A 25,588-nucleotide genomic window follows, 5' to 3' on the forward strand; every position below is an offset into this window, starting at 1 on the left:
ATGATGACAGTACACTCTGGTGCATTCATGTACGATATAATTTGAAATACCATCACTGCTGATTGGTTTAAAAAAATACATTTTTTTTAAACATATGTAAATTAGGTAAATCGCCATGGTAATAATTCAAGGACCAATACTAAATTCTCCAGTAGAAGGCAGTAGACCTAATTTCAATTGAATAACAAATGCTTAGAATGACAGTACTTATTTTCTTTGTATAATTATAACTATTTTGACTGCACACAGTCTATAAGGATTAGGTACTCTCAAACCAGAAAAAAATCTATATAACCACTGCAACACAGTATAGGATGCTCAGGAAGCGATGAAAGAAGTTAATGGACACAGACAGACTTCATGGATAGTCAAAGAATATGTTTAATAAAAATAATTAAACTTCCATTTCCTCTATAGAACTTCATAGAAAGTAATTCAATAAATTACAAATGACTTTTTAAGACGTTTTTCCTCCACTACATAAAGCATTATTTAACTACACAGACCACAACTTGCAGGTTTTGCAACTGTCCAAAAAAAGGAAGAAAATAAGAGAAAGTGGACCTCAAAATGACTTAAGATATTATCAAGCTTAGAACAAAAATACAAATACAAGGCAATAGCATTTTCCAGCCACTACTTCACATAAATATTTTAAATTCAGTTCTATTAGTGTCTTGTTTCCTTTTCAGTTTGCATATTGGTTGTAATTTCCTTATGCCTGTCACTTTAAGTCTGTCTAACTTGCTTGTACCACAGGGAGACTCACTACCCAGATATTAAATTATATGATACAAATTCTTTCATAGCCAAACCTTGCTTAAACTATCGCCATAATTTCTGATCCTTACTGATGTACCCATTAAAGTAACATACTGTAAATGAGACCCAAAGTCCTCACTCAGCATCCACTGTACACAGCTGCAAGCAACATCCTGGAAGAAGAAATGATTGGTTGACAACCTAAGGGCACTGCTTGGGATTGTGTGGTTGGAAGGCTGTCAAAAATCTAAATCTAATACATGTTCTTGTGGTTTGTCAGAGATCCAAGATCATAGATGGGTAGTTGTAAAGGCTTTCATAAAGCCCCATCCAGTCAAAATACAGTGCACCATGTACATCATATAGAATAATCACAATTCTCAATTTAATGATACCAGAAGAGAGGCAAATGGAAATATCCTACAGTCACTGAATTAAATACTTTGAAACAAAGACCTGTTATCTGGTTCTTCACAGAGAACGTCAGCTACAACTCATCACAGCCACAGCAGACGAGGAAGATTTTATAAATACGTCTGGCAGCCTATAGTCAGCCCTGCTAGTACTGACCTTAAAACTCATTTTAACAGCATTTCTTTGTCAGTCCTTCACACAGGCAAAAACACGAAGCAGTTGATTCTGAGCTTCCATCTTGAAGGATGGTTTCCATGTGATCAAACTGAATTGAATGCATCAGTTCTCAAAAGTTAAATGCATGTCTTGATATTGACAAAAATGAGCTGAATACTGATCTTTTAATATCACCGTACATTTTCCACCTTAAATCCACAATCAGCCATGCTCTCCCTGGTAACATTTCATGTTATTATTCACTTTTTTATTATTCACAAAGCTTCAATTTGCTTTATTATCACTTTCATGACCTGTAAATTATTCCAGTCAACTGAACATATTTGAAGGAAGTGGCTTAGCAGACAGTATGGTGTCTTGCTATATATCAAATAAGGTTACAACTACTTAGTTCCAGTAGCAACACCCAAAATCATGATGCCCCCATTATAACAACTACTTATAATCAAAAGGAGCAAAAATCAAAATGTTTAAATTGGTGGATCTAATTTCCAGACCTGGTTCAGCGTGTGTACGAAATCCAAATTCTGAGGTACAGCGCAAGGTAGCTTCTAGATCTGCTGTTGGATTCACGAGAGATAAATATCAAGGCTGACAAAGCACACAGTACTGTATAGAGTAATGCATATCCAGAGATCTAAACTCACTCTATGGAGCTAGATCATGACCTGATCACCATATCGTGGGCTCCAAGTGCCATTCAGTCAAGGGCCAGTCGGTAAACACTTCTTTGTGCTAAGACCAGAAAACGCATGTAGCCCGAGCGTCTAAGGCAGTCTGAGTCACAGCTGTCTGAACCCATATGAAGTCCCTGCACTGGGGTAAATGCAGGCGGGGACATGAGATGCCAATTGGACAAACAGCTGGAGCCCTTTTAAAAGGCTTACTCACCTTAGCAAGAGTAGCAAGAGGGTCATTATAAAGATACATTCTTCTGCAAGCAAAACAAACTCTACAACTCGCTTCATGTTCCCTGGATTCTGATTCAGAGTATTGACTTGACATTTGAGTTTGTTTTGTATATCATAATACAAAAGCATGCAGCCAACTTCAGTGCTTACATTAGGTAGAGCGAGTGTCATCTTAAAAGGGAAGACAACAGGGCATTGAACACAGCTTTGATCACCTGATTATTCTACATAGTTTGAGCTACTCGGGAGACCAGTAAATTTGGGGATGTCCACAGATATAAGGGCGTGAACACACATAATTACTCAATACCACAAAGTGGGTACATTTCCCCACAATACTGACCACAGCCGAATTGACAAATGCAATCAATGTCCAACACCGAGCCAAACTGAAGAAACTGTTTTGAGAAACCTGGAACGCAGCTAGTCAGTAGATTAATGACTGATTGAGTAAGATGAGAATGGATTTACCCAGCAATGCCTGGTTAAGACCAGTCAGTACAGAATTATGCATTTTGAAGTATCCAAGTGCAAGGTAATATACCACACACTTTTAATCTGACCTTGATTCTGCAAAGCCTTACGCTGAAAATACTTAATTCAAACACTTTTCGCTCACTTTGTACTGCAATACTGCTGTACAAAAACCAGTCAAACTGTTGACAGCATTTTGAGGGGGTCGTGACTAAAATCTGAATTGTTTCCAATTTTTTCACTATTCTGGCTGCATTGTTTGAACAGCAACAGGGTAATTAATTAATATCATGACCCAGATCTTGCGATGCCATTAAGAGAGTGAAATTATCCATTAGTGAAAAGGGCTTCTCGGTTTATCTCACAAATCAACTACTTGGATTTGTATTCAAACGCCAATTAAGTGACAAAAGAAAGAAGAGACCAAAGGTTCAGTCTTTAGAAACAGTATTCATAAGTCAACATTTATGAAGGGCAGACTGAGTCCTGGATAAAATGACTCATTTAACACCATCTCTTGGGAGCCAGAGAACACTCAAATATGGAATCAAAAAGCTCATCCTTGGCTTTCAAATGAATATTTCAGCAAAGTACTACAGAACAGGGCATCTGGTCATTCAGAACAACTCTGGAAACAAAATGTAAAAGCAGATGGAATATAACAGACAAATGGGAGACATACATGGAGAGATGTTCTCAAATGTCTGAAAAAACAATGCAGCACAAAACGAGACATAAGGGCTTTTGTCGTTTGAACCGCAAACCGATGCCTCCTGCAGTAAACGTCACGCCGTTGCTCAGCTGAGGTAAGGGCCAGCGATAGCCCCGCAAGGGAGTATTGTCTTCCACTTATGACTCTTCAGAACACACTATTGTACCTGAATTTGAAATGTAATCAGCAGTGCGCCACAAACACCAGATAGCGTTTCCTTTAGCCTTGCTTCCACTGAGAGCGGGTGCTTAGCACACATTCTATAGCCACAGTCTCTTCGGATTTCAATGGGATTCTGACAACAAAATTCACTGTCAACTGTGAAGAATCTGGATGTTCCTGCAAGACCACTAACTGTCACAATACTATGGCCTGTATTCAGCACTGGCCAAAGTTAAGGACGAAGGTTGACTGAATCGCAGCCTACAAGTGTGCGTGTGGGTGTGTGTGGTTATATGTGTGTGTACCAGTAGATCTCCATTCTACTGCTGAGGGCACTTCCTATTTTCTGGGGAGGACAACAAGGGACCAATGGAGGAGAATGGTGGCCAAAGCGCTCACTTTTCAATGGGAGCAGCTACAATAGCATCTGAAGAGAAACGGTTTGCCACATAAAATCTACAGCTTCTGTGACATTCATCAGCTGCCCGAGTTATTGCTGACTTTTCCTAAAGTTTCATCTGTAAATCAGAAGTGTCAAGGAACCTGTCAAAGTATTTACAAATTAAACCAAAATATTTATAAATTTTTACTTTTCCTGCCACTCCAAATATATTAAATGTAAAGCTTGGTTTGAGCTTTATTTTCTTTTCTTTTTTTTTATAAAATTAAATCCCAACATAATTATAATAATGCCTTTTTTGTTTGTTGCAATTGTACATCATTGTATGACACTAGTCTGCAAATTTCAGAAATCCAGTAAATTTTACATGCCAAATGTCTCTCAAAACAACATTGTACCTTTGAACAAACACTGAAATTTAATTTCAGTTTCTCTAGAAGCGGTTCTCTTTTTTCAGTTTTTTCTTTTCTTTATTACAACACTTTTAAGTTTAGGTATTTACAAAGAAAAAAACACACTGTATGTGCAGAGTAACTCGTATATGTATGTATATATTTATAAGGGGATTATACAGGGATCAGTCTTCGTCGCTAGAGTCGGAATCCTCAGACGAGGAAGAGGAGCTGTCTGATTCGGAAGAGGACGACTCGGCTTTTTCGGAGCCTTCCGTGCCACTGTTCTCCTTTTGTCCCTTGGGCTCCTCCCTGGACTCCTCCCTCTCGCTCCCCTCCTCTTCCTCTCCCGCCCCCTGGGGAGTGTCCTCAGAGGGAGTCGGGAGAACCTCTGGGTCTTTGTGCGCGCTTTGCTGTTCCGTGTCGAACGTGTTGGACTGAGACAGTGTTGAGATGGGGAGATTAAGGCCTGGGGTGAGAAGCATTCCTGGGTAAAGCATACTAGAGAGTAACAGGGGGTTAAGTGCTAACGGGTGGTTGGAGGCTGTGGCGGTGGTGTTGGTGGTGGTGGTGGTGGTGGTAGAAGCACTTGGTGGGGCCGTGGCAGCGCTGGAGGAGGTTGAGGGGTCGACGGGGTCCTGGCCCTCTGTCCTTTCGCCTTTGGAGTCCGCGGTCTGCGAGGGACCCTTGGGGGCGGGGGGGTCCCCGCCTCCTCTCGCGCCTCCGTTTTTCTTGCTGTCCTCGGGCGTCGCGGCGCCCTCTTGGGCCTTGCCCAGCAGGCCGCCCATGCCCAGGAGGTTGGGCAGCCCGGCCATGCCCGAGAGCATCATGGGAAACATGGCGGCTAGGTTGTTGGCGTCGGCGGCGGAGAGGCTGCCCGGGAGGCCCATGAGGCCGGCGGTGAGCTGGAGTGACTGGAGGCTCTGGAGGTTCTGCTGCAGGGCCTGGAGGCTGGACAGGTCCATGCCTGGGAGAAGCCCGTTGGCCAGCAGGGGGTTGAGGGCCAGGGATGCAGCAGCGTTGGCGGGCATGGCCGCCTTGGCTGCAGCGTTCTTGGGACGTCGCCCGCGCCGGCTCACCTCTTCCGGCACGATGGGCCCGGTCAGGATCCGGTCAAACATGCTCTCTGGGAGGTAACCCTGAAGGAAAGGATAGTAGAGCTACTTCCTACGGTTCTATATCTTTTTCATCCTTCCTTCATTCTTCACCAGAACTATATTCTGCCAATAATAACAATCTCAGAAAACACATTTGAGCATTTCATGTAAATTTTCAGTCTTTCACTCTTACACATTTTTTGTAGCGTAACAAATATAAACTGCTGTACAGAAACACATTCTTACTCTTGGAGTGGATAAGATGAGTTGGTTTCTGTCCTGCAGTTTTCTTACAGTTTCTGGTCTCAAAGCAATTTAAAAATCAACAACCTTATGTTAGGAGGAAAACATAGTGACAAACGTCAGTATTACTGCGGAATTCCCCATTTTGCTACTAACAAGCCATGAAATGTAGGGGGTGGGGAGGACTCACCGACTGCTTCACCACATCGGCCCACTCTGGGGGAACCCCGTACTCTGGGTTCTCCTGCAGGAAGCGGCAGAGGTCCTTCAGAGGGGGGGCGAAGGCACCGCCCACCTGTGGGAGGAGCACAGGGACAACTTCAGCAGTGCCAAAAAGGTCAGGGCAACGCCTCCTTGCCTTCCACGGTCAGTGGCGTGAACACCCCGCACGCACTCACCTTCCGGGCGTTCCGCCTGTTGATGATCTGCACCCTCTCCTCGCCCGTCAGGCTGTTCACGTCGATCTTGTTGGGGTTCCGGCAGCGGTGTCTCTTCTGCTTAGGCCTCCCGTCCTGAAACTGCATCTTGCTGACGCCCTGGAGCGCAATTAATACCTGTTAATACTGTAAACATGACTCACGCTAAAGTGACTTAACTTGTCTAAGGGGGAACTATTTCAGTTGTAATCAAAATCGTGATCAGAAGTCACGGTTCTGTTGTGGACTACGGAGGCAAGCACTCATTTCCAGGATCGTAGAATCAAAGGCAGAAAAGTGGAATTCATCTTTGAAGCAAGAATGGCAGCTAGCCGAATAGAAAAATCAAAGGAACACAGCTCAACTGTATTTACCCAAAGAAATAAAGGCCTGTTTGGTGTGTAAACATAACAAACTGCTTCCAGTTGAACAGTTAATTGTATTACATTTGAGGGAAAATGATATTGTTCCCAATTTTGTCACTTTAAAAATGGTCAAGGAGAACAGCAGGGTGGGACTCACAGGGATGAAGGCCCCAACATCAGCCACAAATCCTGGGTGCTCTCTTAGCCACTGCTCCAAGTCTTTCTTCTTGGGCGCGTCATCTCCCGCCAACCGCGTGCCATCTTTGAGGTTAATGACAGGAACCCTGCTCTCAGTGTCCAGGACCCCATGGCCCTGGCTGTACCCCAGCCCGGGGGGCATGGCTGGGCTGGACTGGGTGCTACCGCCCCACACGCTGGTCATCTGGGTGAATGTGGAGGTAGGCAGCAACAGTTACAGGCAAAGTTATGACTTCCATACTACTGCACTGCACCGTTATGCCCCATTATCTTGAACTTGAGTTTTCAACAGGGGATCTGCGGACCCCTGGGGGTACTTGTGAGGATACTGTAGGGGGTTGCCATGCTTGATATGCAATGACTATATACAAAAACTTTTCAGCTTGACCCCCTGGTCCCCTGGATGCCTCTGGGCCTGGGTTGGGGGGATCTCAGAAAAGGTTGAAAATCCATGTTCTAGAACAATCTTTCCTGGCCTTATGCATTGTATGTACAGCTGTTAAGTATTGATTGTGAGTGAGATGTTCTCTACTGAGACAGTAGGGTAAAGGAAGTGCGTAAATGAAAGGACAGAGAGGGGACAGACATGGAATAGAGATAGAGCGAGAGAGAGAGAGATGTGGACAGTGAAAGAAAAAAAGAGACCAAAACATGTCAGAGGTTCATGCTCATACTTGTTCTGAGACAGTTGAGGCTCTGTTCCTGTTCATGAACAGGAAGTCCACCCCCTCCACGTTCTTCCGTCTTCCTCGTCTCCTCTTCACTACCGGCTGGCCGTCCATGACCCCGTTCACCCTCATCTGTCCCTGGAGCCCTGCAGACATGTAAGGTATAGGTTAGTAATTCAACTGTAATCAAAACATGCATTTCAAAATACATACTTGCTTCATTCTGTTCATATTAGATGAAGAAATATCCTCTATTTCAATGCATTTTTAAACTATTTTTTAACATATGATAAATGCACTTGTACGTTGCTTTGGTTAAAAGCGTCTGCCAAATGAATCTAATATAATGTAATAAATTAAGAAATGGTGCCGCGTTCCAAGACATAGTTGCACATGCATTGCCTTTATGAGAAAATAAAAAAGACTGAGTAGGTACATATCCGATGAGTAATCAATCAATCCATTACTTGTACTCATCCCTACTCCATGCACTGTGTTCACTACATTGGGACAGCAGATTTTATCAGAATCAGAACATAACCAACAAAGATCATATCAGAATGGGAAATGTGTCTTTGTTGGGTATGATTATCTATCTGATTTCACTCCATGTCCCTCTTTAAAATTCTGCGTTAGTCATAGGCACAGTACCTTGGATCATACTGGACTGTGACTTTAATGGAGAACCTTGGGTGATTCTGGGCTAGGACTTTAGTGAGGTATTTTGGGCGTTGCTAGGACTTTAGTGGGGTACCTTGGGGAATGCTAGGACTTTAGTGGGGTACCCTGAGTGATGCTGAGCTAGGACTTCAGTTAGGTATCTTGGGCTATGCTAGGACATTAGTGATGTACCTTGGGCGATGCTGGGCTGGGGCTTGGTAAAGTCGGCCAGGCTGATGTCGGAGGCACTCTGAAGCTCCTGCAGGCGGGCCAGATACTGCTGCTGGCCTAGGGCCCCCTCTTCACCTTCCAGGGGCCTCTTCTGGGGAAAGCCCTGCTTCTGGAAAGTCAGCTTCAAACCACCTTCCTGCTGAAGCAAAACCACTGATTAGACAGTGGCCCTGAAGACAAAAACCCTCAGGACAGATATATCAACTCAAAGGTGAGAGGAGAATGAAATCCCTGATAGCAGCTGATATATTATTGGAGCATGGTATCCATGCGCCCATTAACTCCCATTCATTTTTGTTTTTTTCTCAGAATTCTAAGTAGCTGATCAGCTCGTCCCTCGCCAGATATTGTTTGTTACCTTGTTTTCATTATTCACTAACGTTAGCCAAGTCAGCTTTCTTCAGTTTATTTCTGGAACTTGCTAGGACTGCTTAACTCCATTTTGAAAAGCAGTGTGTGTTGGAAAGCACTGCAATGGCACAAGTCAAGCACATGCTGTCCTGTTCTGATTTGAATTTCACAGGCTTATTGTGCCAACTCTTAATGTCACTAAAATGTAGTTTTATTGGCTTGGAATAATCTTCATCTAACAACAGCATTCTGATCATCACAACTGACAATTGTAATATTTTTCATACTGTAACAAAATTTAAGATGCTAAAATAAGCGCTGCACCTGTTTTTGTAAATTAAGCAGGACAGTGTTCGTCATTAGTTTAGCGTTCAAATGAGTGAAAACCTGGCCACATTATATTAGAGCAGAAGGATATACAAAAAGCAGTTGGGTTCATTGTGCCTGGAGTAAGCTGCTTCAAACTTTTTTGAAAGAAGTTAGACGAAGCTCTGCATTCGAAAGTGAAGTCCACCCTCTCCTTACTTCTGGAATGAAGATACTTAACCACCACACACACAAAAAAAAAAAAATATATATATATATATTCCAGAACTACTTCTACCAAAGCTCAGTTTACAAAAAAGCTTATGAACAACTGAGAACATGCTGCAAGATGCACTTCAATCTAACACAATTTCAGTTGGTGTGTATTTGCCTGAATTTTGATGGTGCAAATTTTTTAGAGTGCTCATAACAAAGCAATTTTCCTCTTGCGGAAGTGAAGAGGCATGCTGTATTGCACTGATCAGAACACAGCTACCCAGCACTCCATGGCGCATTACAGAGTTTATAATCAGCCGAGCCTGGCATGAGTTCTTCAGAGAAGAGTGCCATCACACGAGAGATCTTTGTGCTTTTCCCACGTGTGAGATTACAGCAGTGCAATTAATCCCTTAAAAGCCCCATATGCGTGTTAACTAGCAGAGGCAAGAAATAAAGCTGTCGGCAGTGAATTGCAGAGGAAAAAAACTAGCCGTATTCTGCGGCTAGCGTTCATTTCCTAGAGGGAACAGACAGATGAACGCGTGTTATTAAGCGGCACTGCAAACTCCTTTTTTGGGACGTGCGTCTTCACCTTTGACATCTGCGGGGAGGCGGAGGGGTCCTCCCGCGCGCTGCTGGGGCTGTCCAGCAGCTTCGTGGTGTAAAAGGAGGACACCACGTTTCCCTCGTAGTTTCGCCTGACCGCCGGCCACTTCCCCTTCAGCACGGCCTGGCAGATGCTGTCCAACCGGTTGATAATGACACGATCCTGCAGGGGGCGACAGAGGGTACCGTTAGCGCGCCGGATGAGGACAGATGCTGATTGGTTCCGGCTGGAAGAGACGGCGTCCTCACCTTTGGCCAGTAGGAGGCGGCCAGCATGTAGCCTCCGGGGAAAGGGTGGGCAGAGTTGGGCAGGCTCGTCTCGGCGAGGTAGCTGTCCTGCGTCTCGTCGTGCGTGGTGCTGAGGGACGCCACGCTGTCCTCATCGAAGCCCTTCACCATAGGGACCGCCGGTGCTGGAGGGACACGGTCAACACGCGTCACCAACCGCCGTTGAACCGCAACCCTGCCTTACGACGCAACCCCTAATCTTGTGCGCCCATTTTCTTCAAGTTTTTATAGCCTCTTGGCACAGCTGGGATTACTATCCAGGTTAAGCCGAACAATAAACTATGTTATAAACTGTGGCAGGCTAGTAAATTTACTGACACGCAACAGTCATGTCAACATTTATTTTACTGACCGGCTGCAAATACAGTGGTGGTAGAATGACTGCAAAAATAACAGAATAGTTTATAATGATCAGAGGAATTACACTGTAAATAAGCTTTGATAATTTGCCAAGATGACTGTCGGACTCACCCCTGTTCTCACCTTCCTCTCCCTCGCTTTCGCTGTTTGCCGAAGAGGAAGAGGACGAGGACGAAGAGGAGGACGACGAGCCTGACGAGCAGGACGAAGAGGAGGACGAGGAGCTGGAGCCCGAGCGGGAGCGGGAGCAGGAGGAGGACGAGGACGAAGAGGAGGACGAGGAGCGCGAGGACGAGCAGGAGGACGAGCCATCCGAGTCTGAGCCGGAGCCCCCCCGGGCCGCCCGGGAGCCTCTCTTACCCGGCTTCCTCTGCTTCTTGGAGGCGGAGCTGTTTGGCGTGAGAGGCTCTGTCCGCGCAGCTACCATTCGCCTCTCGCCCTCCTCCTTCCCCACCCCCAAACCTGCCCCTGCCCCGTCGTCCAAGCTGCTTGGAGTCGACGAGGGCTCGGGTGGCCCCCACGGCTCCGGCCTCCCCCTGGCCTCCCTGGCTTCCTCCTCGGAGCTGGGCTCCGCCTTGGGCAGGGTCCGGGGCTCCTCCTCCCGGGGCACCCTGGGGTCCCTGGGGTCCCTGGGGTCTGGCGGGCGGGGCTGGCCCTGGTGCGGGAGCTGGCTGTAGCGGCTCTGGGCCCTCATGAAGCAGAGCTCGGGGTCGCGCAGGATGTGGTAGTCTGTCCGGCTCACCCCGTGCTTGGCCGCCCCGATCAGCAGGTCCCGGTCGTGGGGGCCGGGCTCCCACCACGCGGGCAGGTCGGGCCCCGGCTGGCACAGCGCCAGCCGCTCGTACAGCTGCGGGTGCCGCAGCACCTGCTCCCGCACCTTCCGCAGCAGCTCGACGCGGTACAGGGTGCGCGACGCCCGCTCTTCCGTGATTGGCTGGATGGCTAGGGAGGGGTCCACTAAATCTGTGGAAAGAGCAGCGTCTCAGTCTCTGAACCCCATGCAGAATGACCTCCAACTATGAAATCACTGCAAACAGATGGGCACTTGGAGACCTTCAGACACAATGCAGCTGGTTCCTAATTAAAACTTGGAACACTAAGTCATGACTTTGGTCAACCTCTGAAGCAGGACTAAATTCAGCAAGAGTGGCTTGAATGGTAAATTCCCACAACAGGATAAAACAAACAGCCTTAGTACTTTGCTCAGGAACCACAGCAGCTTTCAAATACTAAGGTGTGGTCAGACACGCATTACAGTGCCGGTGAGTGCTCAAGTTGTAGTTGACGCGACCAAACACAAGAGGGAGCCATAGGGCAACTCACCCCCATCCCCTTCCCGGGGTGGCAGGCGGCAGACGCGGCGGCACATGGCGGTGAAGGCCCACAGGTATTTCTGCAGGCTCTCGTCTGTCTTCTTGTGCAGGCGAGCCATGGCCCGGAACTTGGTCCAGTCGAAGCAGCCCATCACCGGGTTGAACACCACGCCGAAGGTGGACACCACGCGGTAGAAGTCAGCCTCTTCTCGCCGGGTCCACCTTAAGAGGGAGGGTAAGTGAGTCAATGTTTTTACAAAATTCAAATTCAGTGTTCTAGAACTCCATTGCTTTCAGTTACCAGGAGTGATTGTTACAGCAGCATTATAATGTTCAATTAAGAACATATCACATATTTAGATCTTACAACTTAATGGGTAAATCACTTAATACTTTAACACAGTACTTTTTTTTACAGTTTGGAGAGTTGCGATTGCCAAAATTAACTAAACTGTACTTTAAGCCAAACACTGGCATTTTATCTTGGGTCAAATTTTAGAATAAGCTTTGTTCAAACTCAGGTTTTTTGGACCCTGCTCTCACCTCTGCTGCCGCTCGATCTTGGCGGCCATCTTAGGGTTGTCATTGAGGGTGGGCAGCATGGCGCAGGGTGGGGTGAGGAAGGCCTGCTGGGTCTGGTGGATGTGCTGGATCTGGCGGCTCTTGGTGTAGCGCTGCGAGGCGGTGATCAGGCGGCGCAGCCGGGCGGTCAGGGCGGAAGGGGTGGGCCAGTACAGTGCGTCCCCTTCCATCGCCACGGCACCTTCTAGAAAAGAAACGCGCAGCATGGGACAATTAAAAAACAGGTTTAATAGAATCACGTTTCTGTACAGTTTTGAAGTTAATGGTTGAGAGAATTTGAATGATGATGTGATTGTTACTGGACTGTGAACATGAAAGGTCAATAATAACAACATCTTCCCTATACTTGCCACAGGTATGAATAACTGGATCAAACTGACCTCCGGCAGCATCGGTGATAACCAGGTCCCCAGGGGAGGAGACGTCATCCTGGGGGCAGAGAGGCATGAAGTAAACATTACTGTCCCCACTGACACACACACACACTACACACACGTGCACTCACACACTCACAGACACTACACACACACACATACACACAAAACATACACACACACACCAGACACAAGCACACACACAAAACACATACACACACACCAGACACACGCGCACACACAAAACACACACACTCAAACAATTCAACAGAACAAATCACAGTGCCATTTTCATTGCGCTCAATCTTCCCACAGTCCTCTCTGTTCAGGATCCTTCCCCTTTGCTGTTTATGCAGCCTTATCGCCTCCTCCCACGATCCCCCTGGCCTCACCTCTATATCATCCTTCAGCAGGGCGGGGGCAGGCTTGTATTCTGGGTCATCCACGTCCCTGTACGGCGAGATAACGACCATTAGGAGTAAAAAATGGGAGGTGGTGCAGTTAAGGACATGCCTGACCTTACTGCCATTTGCTTTTTCCTCATATTTTGACACAATGAACTTTCATTACGTGGTGGCAGCTGTGTCAATGAATGCCCTAACTTAAAATGCCGCACAATGATTTTCAATGACACTTTTACACCTACTAGCTTTATAACAAGGAAGACGTTTGATTTGGTTCATTGTCTTTAAAATAAATAAATAAATAAATGATACATAAGCATGACAGGGCAGACAATGTGAGACCCACGTCAAATCACCTTTCACATGGCAACAACTGTATGTTCACATGATAAGAGAACAACAAGCTTAAAGGCATATTATGCAGGATTTTAACCTTGAAAATATTATAAAATAACCATGCTATGGCATATCTACGATGTACTGGAAATTTCTGTCTTTATGCACTTTTGCCAAATTCGAGCACCTTTATCTGTATTTGTTACTCTAAAATGTGTAAAATGATTCTGGGCATGACACTCTTTTCTGTGTGGGGAGGGGTGTGTGTGGCTACAGAGCCTGTGGTGTGGGATCAGATTTTAGCAAAGTGTTTGTTGCTAGCTAGCTAGATAGTCACTGCAATGGTGGAAGAAGCCCAGATATAGTGTAGTAAGTCAAGCTGACATGGCTTGTTCAAGAACTAGAATTAACTTTGGAATTGCTTTTCCTCGGTGGTGTCAGCTGAAGTTTGCCAAGGGGATAAAAAGTGAAACAGAGTTGGTTTGCTTTCTGCTGGACCAGTAAATAACATTACCTCTAGCTATCCAGCTAGCTACGTTAGGGCGAAGTCGGGTAGTCTACTCGGGGTGAGTGGACGGGGTTGAAGATGGAGGAGGAGACTTCTTTTATTGTAAACACAGGACCACAGCAAGGCTAAACCATCCTGCATACTATGCCTTTGAGGCATTACTGCCCACACCTAAAATAGAGTGACTAAGCAGGAGTGGGGGAAAAACAGATCAGTGACTGTAACTGCATGTATAATTTAAACGGGACTCAATGATACTATTTAAAGTTGGCACAGAGATTGACCTGTCGCACCTGCGATCATTTGCGCTTTAAAAATAACAAGTAGTGCATCCAATTATAGAATGAACTTTAGGAAGAAGTGAAAATGTGGAGGTGAGTTCACACTGAGAGTTGGAAATCTGAAGAAGAGCAGAGAGGTACTGAGGGTTTTATTTTTGCCTAGATGGCTTTTACAGATAAATGCATATTGATGTGCGAAGTGTATCCATTGTGAGGGGAAGTTCTGCCTCCTGGTTTGTACAAGTCACAGTATGATAAGAAAGACTTAATTGCATATTTGTATGGCCTGGAGTAATATTTAAATGATTATACAGTGTTTGTTGCAATAGTGGCAACAAAGTCTTGACCTTGAATCAAGATTGTTATGTGACTTGAAAGGAATCGCAACTATCAAATACCACGGTATTTGCAGTCAGAAACCAATGCATGGGAGGTAATGTTGATTGAGAAGTATTGTGTGTCAGTACTACCGGCTAGTTAGGGGGTGAAATTAAACTATGAATTCAAAGTATTCGCAAGCAACCATGTTTCAAGTGCAACTGTAGCTAGGTGAAAAGCCTACAAGAATGCAGTAATATTGTGATGACAAATTGGAGGGTAATCAAACACAAAAATCTGGCTCATTCATAGAAAACAATTGACAAGGTCTGTCAGAATGTCCTTCAGGTGATGCCCATTCTCTGGTCATTGGCCACGTACCCGTCCATGAAGTCGTTGGCCCTCTGCTCGGCGGCGATGGCCTTCTCATCCGGCCGGCCCACCCGCTCGAGGAAGCTGAGAGCCGGGTCCGCTCTGATGGTGTTGTACTTCTCGTACCCTGCGTGTGTCAATCACGGACCCGTTAACGCGTCAGTTTGCAGTCTTGGTGATGGAAATTAGCCAGCGAGGTCCGTTACCCTTTCCCTCACGGAAACTTCCGGAAAGGAACCACTTTATATGCTACTAAAATAAACTGGGTTGCACTGAATTCAAATTCAAACTTCAGTTAAAAGTTTAAAAATGGAGACTGTCATTACTTAACATGTCAGAGCTTAGGCTAAGATGAAGACAAACGGACGCTGGGATATTGTGTGTCTACCCTCTCTGTTTTAACTTCCTTGCTCTCAGCCCCTGATTGGACTGATATGGATCAAAATGCAGAGTCCATTCCACCTTGCTTTCTTTCATTGTCTCTGTCTCATACCACACCTTTGGGTCATACTTGCAGTCTCTATCTCAGTATCCCTGTCTTTCAGTTTCTCTGTCTGTCTGTTTATTTCCCTGACTGTCTGTCTGTTTCCCTGTCTGTCTGTTCGTTTCCCTGTCTGTCTGTCTGTTTCCCTGTCTGCCTGTTCATTTCCCTGTCTGTCTGTTTCCCTGTCTGTTTGTTTCCCTGTCTGTCTGTTTCCTTGTCTGTCTGTTCGTTTCACTGTCTGTCTGTCTGTTTCCCTGTCTGTCTGTTTCCCTGTCTGCCTGTATGTTTCACTGTCTGTCCCTTTCCGTCTGTCTGTCTGTCTGTCCGTTTCCCTGTCTGTCTGTCTGCCTGTCTCAGACTCACCGTGTTTGAAAACCCCCAGCAGCAGACACTTGTCCGCCTCTGTGTCCCACCAGAGGGCTGGCAGCTCGGAATGGTCCAGCTCTGGAACCCAGACTGCAATTTCACTGAGGGAAGGAAACCACCGGTCAAAAAGGACAGATTTTCCCCGAACAAAATATCGTACAGCAGGGACTCTCCAACCTGGACCTTGAAACCTGCTGTACAGCTGGTTTATTTTTCTGCCTGATATTTCATTGATAGATATCACTGATTGGCCAGGGACCTCTACTGACCTCAAGGCCCACATTTGCATATCCCCGAGGTACAGTAAGCCTACACGCACTGCGAAAAAAGAACATACTTTTTAAATATCACTCCCATCACTTCTGAATGAACAGTATAACTCTGGTCTTCATCTAGCCCGATAATCCATTGTTTGCTGTTAAACCACTAAACAGGATCCAAAAGACATGTTTAACTCTGACCCATTTCAATGACAGTTGTTTAACTCTGAACAGAGTTGAACTCTGTATGCAGAGTTAGTGTTAAATTACACAAGTTAATTTCAGGAACAAGACTGTTTTCTTAAGGGGAAAATCCCATAAAACTGTGAGGATGAGCAATGATTTATTTATTTATTTTTTTAAGTTTGAGGCTCATCCAATAGTCCTGATCTCTTACAGTGAACTTTCACATCAAGCAGCCAACTAAGAGATGCAAACTACATCTCTCGGCAATTTCCAAGTGTTTATTAAATCCAGCAATGTTTTCCATTTGCTCATGGAAAGGTTTCCCCTTTGATGCATAAATGGAATGGCTTCGGTTTCTTTTTTTAATGCAACAGGAGAAAAGCAATTACATTTTCATTTTGATTCTTAATTTTTCGTTATGACCCGCTACTGATTATGCCATTGTTATGCTACAACTGAAAAGCTTTTTTCTCCTTGGACATTCAAAGAAAATTGCACTTTGAATAAACCCAACATAAATTCTCATTTATATAAAAAGAGCAAGGGAAATACGAGCCAGAAATCCTTGACCCTCAAACTACTTATTCACGGAAAAAAAAATGTATCCGAAAAGATTTTGCACTTGCAAAGCTGTTGGACCCCAGGTCTAAGAAACATTTTATGACTTCTTATAATCAGCCAAAAAGTCCATATTATTTATGTATTATTATATTAGACCTGAGTAAACCTGAAATCTGGGGAAATCCATCCCCCCCTCCCCCTGCCAAAACAATAATCCTTTTCAGGGAAAAAAAAAAAAAAACGCTCTGAAATGCTCAGTTCTTCGGTTCTCACCTGGAGTTCCCGCCATCTAAAACTTTCTGGGACTGGTCTCCAATCACTTCTTGTTTCAGGTAGTAAAGCATTCTGACTCGCAGTAGGACCCTGTGCCAGAGAGAGAGAGAGAGAGATGGGGGGGTGGGGGGTTAAACAATGGAGAGGCACACCCAAAAACTGAGCCAGCTGAGAGAACTGCACTCGCACGCCCTGTCTCCACAGGGACACCCGAATGTAAAAGACCAGCCACTTGGCTGGAGCCCAGCACTGTTCATCGGCAGCAGATTTCCCTGTCTCCTATTAGACTGGGTCATCTCCTCACTGGCAGAGGATATGAAAACGCTTTACTGCTTTTAGCACATATTAGTTATTTCAGATAGAGCCCAACACTCTGCCTGGTGTTTGTTTGTTTATTTATTTCTGTGCTTGCCCCATTTTTGGTTGTTTTTTGCAATTTTATTTATGTAAAAAAAAGAAAAATAATTTCAGATAGAGCCCAACACTCTGCCTGGTGTTTGTTTGTTTATTTATTTCTGTGCTTGCCCCATTTTTGGTTGTTTTTTGCAATTTTATTTATGTAAAAAAAAAAGAAAAATGACATCTATTATTTCAGGTAGTACATGAAATAACTGGAACTATTCATATGTTTGTAAACAAGGACAGAAACGTGTGAGAGATGAAGTTAGTGATAATTCACATGAGCATGGGGAGAGAAGTGTTACAGCAGCGTCAGTAGCCGTAGCATGGCAGGGCAGTCAGAGGCATGGCAGCTGAGACGGCAGCTCCTCGGTACACTAAATTCGTAAAGACGAGGAGGGGAGTGCCTTTGTAGTTGTCAATGGGTGACGTGCAAGCACGGGTCAGTCCCTGTGTGATGCACCCTTCCCATCGGAATGCCCCATTGTCTTTGCTGCCCTACCCCCCTTTCCGTATAACCCTCTGTGGGCTTGTCGATGCCTAACCTGCTGTTCGCCGCCGTTGCCACGGTGCCGTGTCACCTGGGAGTTGGGCGGGAACAGTAGTGTGGGATGCCCACTGGTGGCAGTGTAGTATAATGGGTAAGGAACTGGTCTTGTAACCTAAAGGTTTAATTCCCAGGTAGGACACTACCGTTGTACCCTTGAGCAAGGTACTTAACCTGCATTGCTTCAATGTATATCCAGCTGTATAAATTGATTCAATGTAAATGCTATGTAAAAAGTTGTGTAAGTCGCTCTGGACAAGAGTGTCTGCTAAATGCCTGTAATGTAATGTAATGCCCATATGTACTCAACAGTACCTTCATACGGATAGCATGAAGACTCTTAGATCTGACACCGCCTGATCTGAGTGGATCCCTGTCCCATTTAACACGCACTAAGCACACACAAGGCCTTCAGCAGTTCAGTGCATTGCAGAGCATTACAAAAAGCCAAGTTTTTGTGCCACACGTGGGCCAGATTCTAATGTGGGACAAAAGCACGGTGGTCAGCAGATCACCCGGTGTGCCGGTGGACAATGAGGAACTTTCTGTGGCGACCGCAGCCTCAGTGTCCAAAACTATACGGATGTGAAACCCCTTTAAAACCTTTTTTTTAATTTGGCTAAAGTGTTACTGCCCCCTTTCAAAAATAAACATTATTGTGCAATGAACAGATGATTCATGCAGGGTTGCACTCGTTACTTCCATTAAAACCTGCTCATCATTGTTATTTGTCATTCAGGAATCTGCCCGCCTTCTGTTTAGCAGTTAGGTTTTATAATTAATGGAGCAGTTTATTAGATTAAATGAGGCAAGCTATGAGAACTAGACAGGGCTCTATCACACTTATTGGAATGAGGGGTGGAGAGTTTACTTCTCGTTTAATACATAACAAGCAATGCTGTATAACTGTATTGGAGCTTTCCTCAAGCGTCCCTGTGGTGTTTGGAGATTGAGAACCTTGCTCCATATTAGTAAGCCACCACACAGGCCTTAACATCTGCCACTTGTTGCTGTGGTTTACTTGAGGAGTTAAAAATCTTGCTCCTTGCTCCGCATCAAAAAGCCATCAAACAGGAACGAATGTCACTCACTTGTTGCAGTGGTGTTTGAGGTGCTTCTTGTAGCCGTCGTCCTGAAGAAGGTGCTCGGGGTTGTGCTTCCTGATCCACTCGGCCTTGTGGATGTCGAAAGAGCTGGCCTGACTCTTCATCTTCTTCCCCTTCCTCCCCCGCGGCACAGGTGTCGACAGACCTGGGGAGAGGAGAAAGCCCGAAACGTTCAGACTCCATTCTTCCCCTAACGGATCAATCATACACTGATAGACCCACCAAAGTGCACTCCAGCAAACTCGCACCTGTGGAACAAAAGGGTTGAAATGCTTCCAGACTTGCTTTTGTAAATATATGTTTGTGCTGTCAATGATCTCTGAAAAACAACCAAAAGACTAAATGATACAATTGACCGGATCTGATCCATGACTGATCAAATCAATGTCACTGATAAAAAAGCGGCAGCCATAATAAGGCTGATTATGCGATCACTAATTTCAGGTCCAGGCAACTGATCCAGAACCACTTCATGCTTGTCTTGGTCCAAGATACTCTACGTCTAAAATATCTGACGAAGCGAGTTTGAGTTTATGAGATTTTTCCAGATAAAAATCCTACAATCTGACTGAATCCAGTAAGTTTAGTCAGAGAGTGATGACTCGATGTTGATAAGCAAGTTTACTGACACACCACCGGATGTTTTTCCTGTTTGTATCACAGCCTCCAATTAGAGCGTCACCTCTACAAAATCATGATCATGACTCATCGCAAGCTGTCACTTCTGCACATCGCGCTGGCTAAAAGTGTCCGCTAAATGACTAACCTGTAATTTGTCAATGAACACTGGGTTATTACTAATGCCCAGCCCTGGAAGTTGGGTAGACTGATCTCAGATCAGTGTTAACCTGGTCAGACTGGTAGTATATGTAAGATTAAGGACCCGACAAGTGAGGCTACCCTCATACTAACACCAAAATTACGTGACAAACAGAAACTGATCCCAGGTCTGTGTTTGGGGTGGTTGCGGAGGAGGGAGGGGGGCTTACAGAGGTGGTTCTGCCTGATCCTAGGTCTGTGTTTGGGGTGGTTGGGGGGGGGGCTTACCGAGGTGGTTCTGCCTGATCCTAGGTCTGTGTTTTGGGCAGTACGAGGGTGGGGCTTACCGAGGTGGTTCTGCAGCTCCTTGGTGCGCCCATCTTCGGTGGGCGCGATCAGGTCCCACATGAAGCTCTTGATCTTGTCGTCGCCGCGGTAATGCACCAGGCAGTAGGCCAGCAGCGCCCGGCAGATCATCTCCACGTCCCGCTCGGTCAGCTGCCGCTTGAAGCGCCCGTGGAGGAGGATGTCTTTCCAGCGACCCCACCTAAAACGCCACACCGCAACAGAGGGACCTGAGCCCTGCTGACCGCACACGACCGCAGCAAGACCGGAGCAAGACCGATCCAGCCACAATACAAAAGGCAAGGAGGCATCAAGCTGTAAGCCATACAACAAAACTGTCAGATATAAGAAGTATGTAATTCTGTGGTTGTTTTAATCTAATATTAATGTAAAAAAAAGAAAAGAAAAAACTACATAGAGAAATAATTTTCTCAAATTTCAGCTATTTCTGAGATTGAATATTTGTCTCCACTACCATGAGATGGCGCTGTGTGTCTGTAAATCTGTGTGTACCAGCAGCACAAGTTACTATACCACCTGTATCATTTACCATCCACCCCATTCACATTCTGAACTGACATGTACTGAGTGAATGCTATAAAATTATACAACAGCAGACCCCTCTCTCTTCGCCACTGTGAAATTCCTCTTGGAAAATTCCACATTATAACATTAAGCACTTCTGCAAAGCTACATCATCTTCAGGTACTTGAAAGTACCTACATACCTCAACTTACAGAGTCTTTCGATTTTCGCTGTTCGCTGCACTTAATTAAACAACGAAAGAAGCTGACTGCAGAGTTAATGAATCTCACCAGGTTTCTGAATTTGTCTGATTTCATTGCATTGTGAAAACACAAAGCAGACCGTGAGGCTCTTCAGAATCGGGGTTAGGGAGCCCTGCCATAAATCCAAACACGGCAGAGCGAGTAAGACCATGTGACCCACCCGTACACCAGCAGGTTCTTCTCCACGCGGAAGCACTCGGTGCGGCCGTAGCCGTTGAGGCGGTCGTGCGGGCGGCGCAGCTTCGGCTTGTCGTCGCCGTCGCTCTCGCCCTCCGACAGCTCGGCCAGCTCGTCTTTGGTGGCGCTGAAAGGCCGGGTTTGCTTCCTCACCCGAGGGGTGTCAATGACGAGGCTGTTCTGTGTGTGTGTGTGGTTAGGGGGGAGAGAGCAACATTACATTTATATTACACAGAAATACAGTACTTTCTAGATTCTATAAGCGATAAGCTTCAATAAGCTCATACAAACAGTTTTAGGTAATAAGGAGTTCACACCAAACAAGGGTAGCACCAGACAAAACATAGCTAGCATTTTTCAAAACAATGAAGAGGGCACATAGGAGTCAAAGGGGAGACACCGCCGTTGCCTTGGCGACTACAGAAAGGCCCGGGCTCCGCACTCACTCTGCCGTTCACCATGTCCACGTCGATCTCTGCCTTCTTTGCCCACTTGTCCCAGAAGTTGGGGTCATCGAGGGAGATGTCCGTTCGGTTTCCGGAGGCCACAAAACTTGCCTGGGAGAAAGAAGAGGACGCGTATCGCGCGCTGTTAAAATTTTGAGCCAGCACACCTGGAGTGGATGACAATTGAGAACCGCACGAAAGGGAAAACAGTCAACTACTTATAACTGCATATTATATAAATGAGCACTGCCTTTTAAGGCACGATATGGATAAGTCCTATTTCCTAACTCCATTTATGTGCATATTCCAGTTTAGCACAAAACAATCACAATAGCATCAGCGTACATAATTACCAGGGGTGAACCATTAAGTGATTTCAAGAGCTCAGAATGGGATCCGATATTTGTGTCACACATTAGTTACTAACATAAAAGCACTCACTGTAACATTCTGTTATACAACACATTAAGCGGCGATGTTGCTTTTTTTACACCTGATAAAACTGAGGCGTAAAACAAAACAAAACTCTACAGGTTGATGATGCAGAACTACACAGTCAACGTGTAGAGCCCCATAATTCTAAGCCGTCGGCCTGACCGACTGGTCGTTTGATGAAGTTGTGGGCTCTCGGGCGGGTAGATCTGCGGTACCTTGGCGAAGGTGGACCCGCGGCCCTCGGACTCGATGGTGATGGTCTGGGTGCGGCGCTGGAGGATCTGGTCGATGTCCTCCTCGCAGAACTTGGACCCCTCGTCCTCTTCGTCCATGATGGCGCCGTAGGCCCCCCGCCGCAGCAGGTCCTCGATTTCCTTCTTCGAGAGCTGCTGCTGGGCCTGCTGTAGAGGAAGAGTGAGAACACAACTTTGTATCACAAAATCTAGGAACATTCATAGCCTTTGGACAATGGCGATAGAGTCTTTAAATACAGTGAGCTCCATAATGTTTGTAACAAAGGCATATTTTTCTTGATTTGGCTCTGAACTAAACAATTTTTGATTTGTAATCAAACAATTCACATTTGGTTAAAGTGCAGCTTTTATTACAGAGTATTTTTTATACATTTGATTTCACCATGTAGAAATGACAGCACTTTTTATACATAGACCCCCCCATTTCAGGGAACCCTAATGTTTGGGACAAATGGCTTCACAGGTGTTTCTGATTAGTTGGGTGTGTTAATTTGCTTCCTTAGTGCAGACAAGAGAGCTTTCAGTATCTAGTCTTGATTCTAGGCCTTAGGCTTATCAAAATCAACTGTTTGGAACATCATTAAGAAAGGGAGCACTGGTGAGCTGAGTTATCACAAAGGGCCTGGTAGGCCAAGGAAGACCTTTACAGTTGACGACTGAAGAATTCTCACCAAAATAAAGTATGGAGGCCAAAAGGAACTGCCCAAGATCCAAAGCACCCCTCCTCATCTGTGAAACATGGTGGTGGGGGTGTTTCAGTTTGGGCATGTATGGCTGCCCCAGATACTGGCTCTCTTGTCTTCATTGATGATGTAACTGCTGATAGCAGCAGCAGAATGAATTCTGCAGTGTACGGAAGCATCGTTTCTGCGGAAGTTCAAGCAAATGCCACCAATCTCATTGGACGGCGCTTCATCCTACAGTAAGGCAATGATCACAAACATACTGCTACAGTGACAAAGGAGTTTTTCAAAGCCAGAAAACGGGAATATTCTTTACTACAATTCATAAGATCTGAATCAAATTGAATATGCGTTTCATATTCTGAAGAGAAAACTTAAGGCAACTAGCTCCTGAAACAAGCAGGAGCTGTAGATGGCTGCAGTACAAGACCTGGCAGAGCATCACCAGAGAAGACACTCCTGGTGCTTTCTATGGACTTCAAGCGGTCATTGCATGCAAAGGACATGCGAAAAACTACTAAACATGACTGCTTTCATTTACATAACAGTAATATGGGGGGCTACATATAAAAAGTGCTGTAATTTCTACATGGTGAAACCAAAGTGTATAGAAATATCCTTAAATAAAAGCGGAGAATCTGTACGCTAACAGCATTTGAATTATTTGATTACAAATGTGAAATTGTGGAGTATAGAGCCAAATCAAGACCAAATATGTCTGTTACAAACATGGAGCTCACTTCTTATATACAAAAGCACAGCACCTTGACTTTAACACAGCTGTACATGTAAAAATCACACAACGGACAGGTGCAGGTCAATGCAAAACATGGCACAGGTGAGTTCCAATGCTATGAAACAATAGGATGCCTGACTTGAGCATATCACCATGTGTGTGTAACATACTTATTATCAAATTGTTCATAAATTTAAAATGTAAAAAGTGGCACGTCGTATATAAACACTGCATTTCCCTCCTCTGAAACATCAGCCGCAGACTGTGTACAGCTGCTCAATGACATCAAAACCTGTCCTGCTCTCCACGCCTTTAGCATTGCTGACCCAATAGCACACACAAGGGCTTCATGAGCTAATACTAACACATCCTACACACAGAACACCAACGACCAATCACACGAGAGCGCTTATCCAAACAATTTTCTAAAAAATAAAGCACCGTAAGCAGAACATTTCGTTGAGACACTCAGCATTCTATTTACCTATTTAAAATGACATTTATAATACAAACTGTGCATAGGGTCAGTTACACAGACACAGATTGAACTTAGTCCTACACTAAATTCAATTCTGAATAGAGATTCTCCATACAAAACTCAATTTATCCCAGGACTAACCTTAATCTCTGCCTGTGAATCCAACTCTTAATGTATAATCCTCTTGAATTCACTTCATTTATTCAGTCAATACCCACGATCTCAGTTAGATCCTTAGTAATGCAAAAGAACACTGACAAGCATATACTTAGATAAATATTGCCCTGTAACATACATGTCTTGGGATTGCACGCTACATGAGTATGGCTAAACTGTCTGACCAAAGACCTGATCTCAGATCAGTTTCAGCTTGGCTGCATCACGGTTGGGGTTAGGTTCAGGACACGATAAGCTGATCCTGGATGATGGGTAAAGCAATCCTCTGATCCTCACCCCGCCCATGCTGTTCTCCCGGCCACTCATGCTCTGCAGCACGGCCTTGTCCAGGCCCAGTTTGAGACTGGCGCGGTCGAACATCTCCCGCTCGTACGAGTTCCGCGTGATCAGCCGGTACACCTTCACCGCCTTGTTCTGCCCGATCCTGTGGCAGCGAGCCTGGGCCTGCAAAAACGTGAACGCAAAAGTTACACACACAAACGCGCATTATCATTGCAAATCACTGTGATGTAAAACGTGCCAACACTGTTAAAATGTATCAGGAAATCATGTTTCTTCCTTTTCTTAATTTGTTTTAACAAAAAAATGAGCCTGTCTTTCAAACATACCAAGGCAAGTGAAATCTGTAAGTATCCATCTTTCTTGAAGAAAAAAATAAACTCCTGCAGCTTCAAGTTACACATGGAAAGCTCCAGAGAGGTATTGCATTATATAAAAAATAGTACATATACTGATCATTTTTTGTATTTAGCAATAAACTTTTAAAATTCTGATGTGTTTAATTTGTACATAATGGTAGAAGAGATCAGAAGCGACTGCTATGGGCAATCGCCGCACCATAACCTGAAGTTGAAAGCCATCAGCAGTCGTCCTGCTGACGGGTCATCTGCACTAGATCCTTACTTCACCTAGGTTTCTTGGCTCTACATCATGAACTGCATTGTACTCGCTCTGGATAAGAGCGTCTGCTAAATGCCTATAATGTAATGTAATGTAATGTCCTCCCATTATTAATAATATATTTGGAATACCAAAGGTAACAGCTTGCATGAACAAACGTCCATAATAACATGCTTCCATTGCTACCCTACGGCTGATTATGAGGGTGCCTCCCTCCAAGCTGCCATAAACAGAATACTATGGAGCCGAATTCCTGCCTTTCTGCTGTATTTCATATTAAATTTCTGTTTAATTTAACAGACGAGGAAAACGCAGTTCCCCAGCCCCC

The 25,588-nt window shown here is 45.1% G+C and overlaps 1 protein-coding gene across 6 annotated transcripts in view; it reads right to left on the bottom strand.

Annotated features, from left to right (window-relative positions):
* Nucleotides 1-363: 363 nt before the first annotated feature.
* chd9 (chromodomain helicase DNA binding protein 9) overlaps nt 364-25,588 on the bottom strand; it is a 100,792-nt gene continuing 75,567 nt past the window's right edge. For 4 of the 6 annotated variants that reach the window (XM_064335813.1, XM_064335818.1, XM_064335817.1 and 1 more), the window contains 22 exons: nt 24,637-24,804; nt 22,248-22,433; nt 21,598-21,708; nt 21,135-21,331; nt 20,189-20,388; nt 19,068-19,227; nt 17,031-17,120; nt 15,748-15,851; nt 14,910-15,027; nt 13,074-13,131; nt 12,688-12,736; nt 12,269-12,491; nt 11,736-11,947; nt 10,524-11,375; nt 10,014-10,177; nt 9,751-9,927; nt 8,244-8,421; nt 7,398-7,537; nt 6,683-6,907; nt 6,143-6,280; nt 5,935-6,039; nt 364-5,543 (listed from right to left, as the gene is read on the bottom strand). In XM_064335813.1, the coding sequence (XP_064191883.1) occupies nt 4,590-5,543; nt 5,935-6,039; nt 6,143-6,280; nt 6,683-6,907; nt 7,398-7,537; nt 8,244-8,421; nt 9,751-9,927; nt 10,014-10,177; nt 10,524-11,375; nt 11,736-11,947; nt 12,269-12,491; nt 12,688-12,736; nt 13,074-13,131; nt 14,910-15,027; nt 15,748-15,851; nt 17,031-17,120; nt 19,068-19,227; nt 20,189-20,388; nt 21,135-21,331; nt 21,598-21,708; nt 22,248-22,433; nt 24,637-24,804 (4,809 nt within the window). In that variant the 3' untranslated portion in view covers nt 364-4,589. The remainder of the gene's footprint in view (nt 5,544-5,934; nt 6,040-6,142; nt 6,281-6,682; nt 6,908-7,397; nt 7,538-8,243; nt 8,422-9,750; nt 9,928-10,013; nt 10,178-10,523; nt 11,376-11,735; nt 11,948-12,268; nt 12,492-12,687; nt 12,737-13,073; nt 13,132-14,909; nt 15,028-15,747; nt 15,852-17,030; nt 17,121-19,067; nt 19,228-20,188; nt 20,389-21,134; nt 21,332-21,597; nt 21,709-22,247; nt 22,434-24,636; nt 24,805-25,588) is intronic. The other 2 variants (XM_064335815.1, XM_064335814.1) reach the window with 2 other exon arrangements.

Source organism: Anguilla rostrata, chromosome 5, assembly GCF_018555375.3.
Source record: "Anguilla rostrata isolate EN2019 chromosome 5, ASM1855537v3, whole genome shotgun sequence".
Lineage (NCBI taxonomy): Eukaryota > Metazoa > Chordata > Actinopteri > Anguilliformes > Anguillidae > Anguilla > Anguilla rostrata.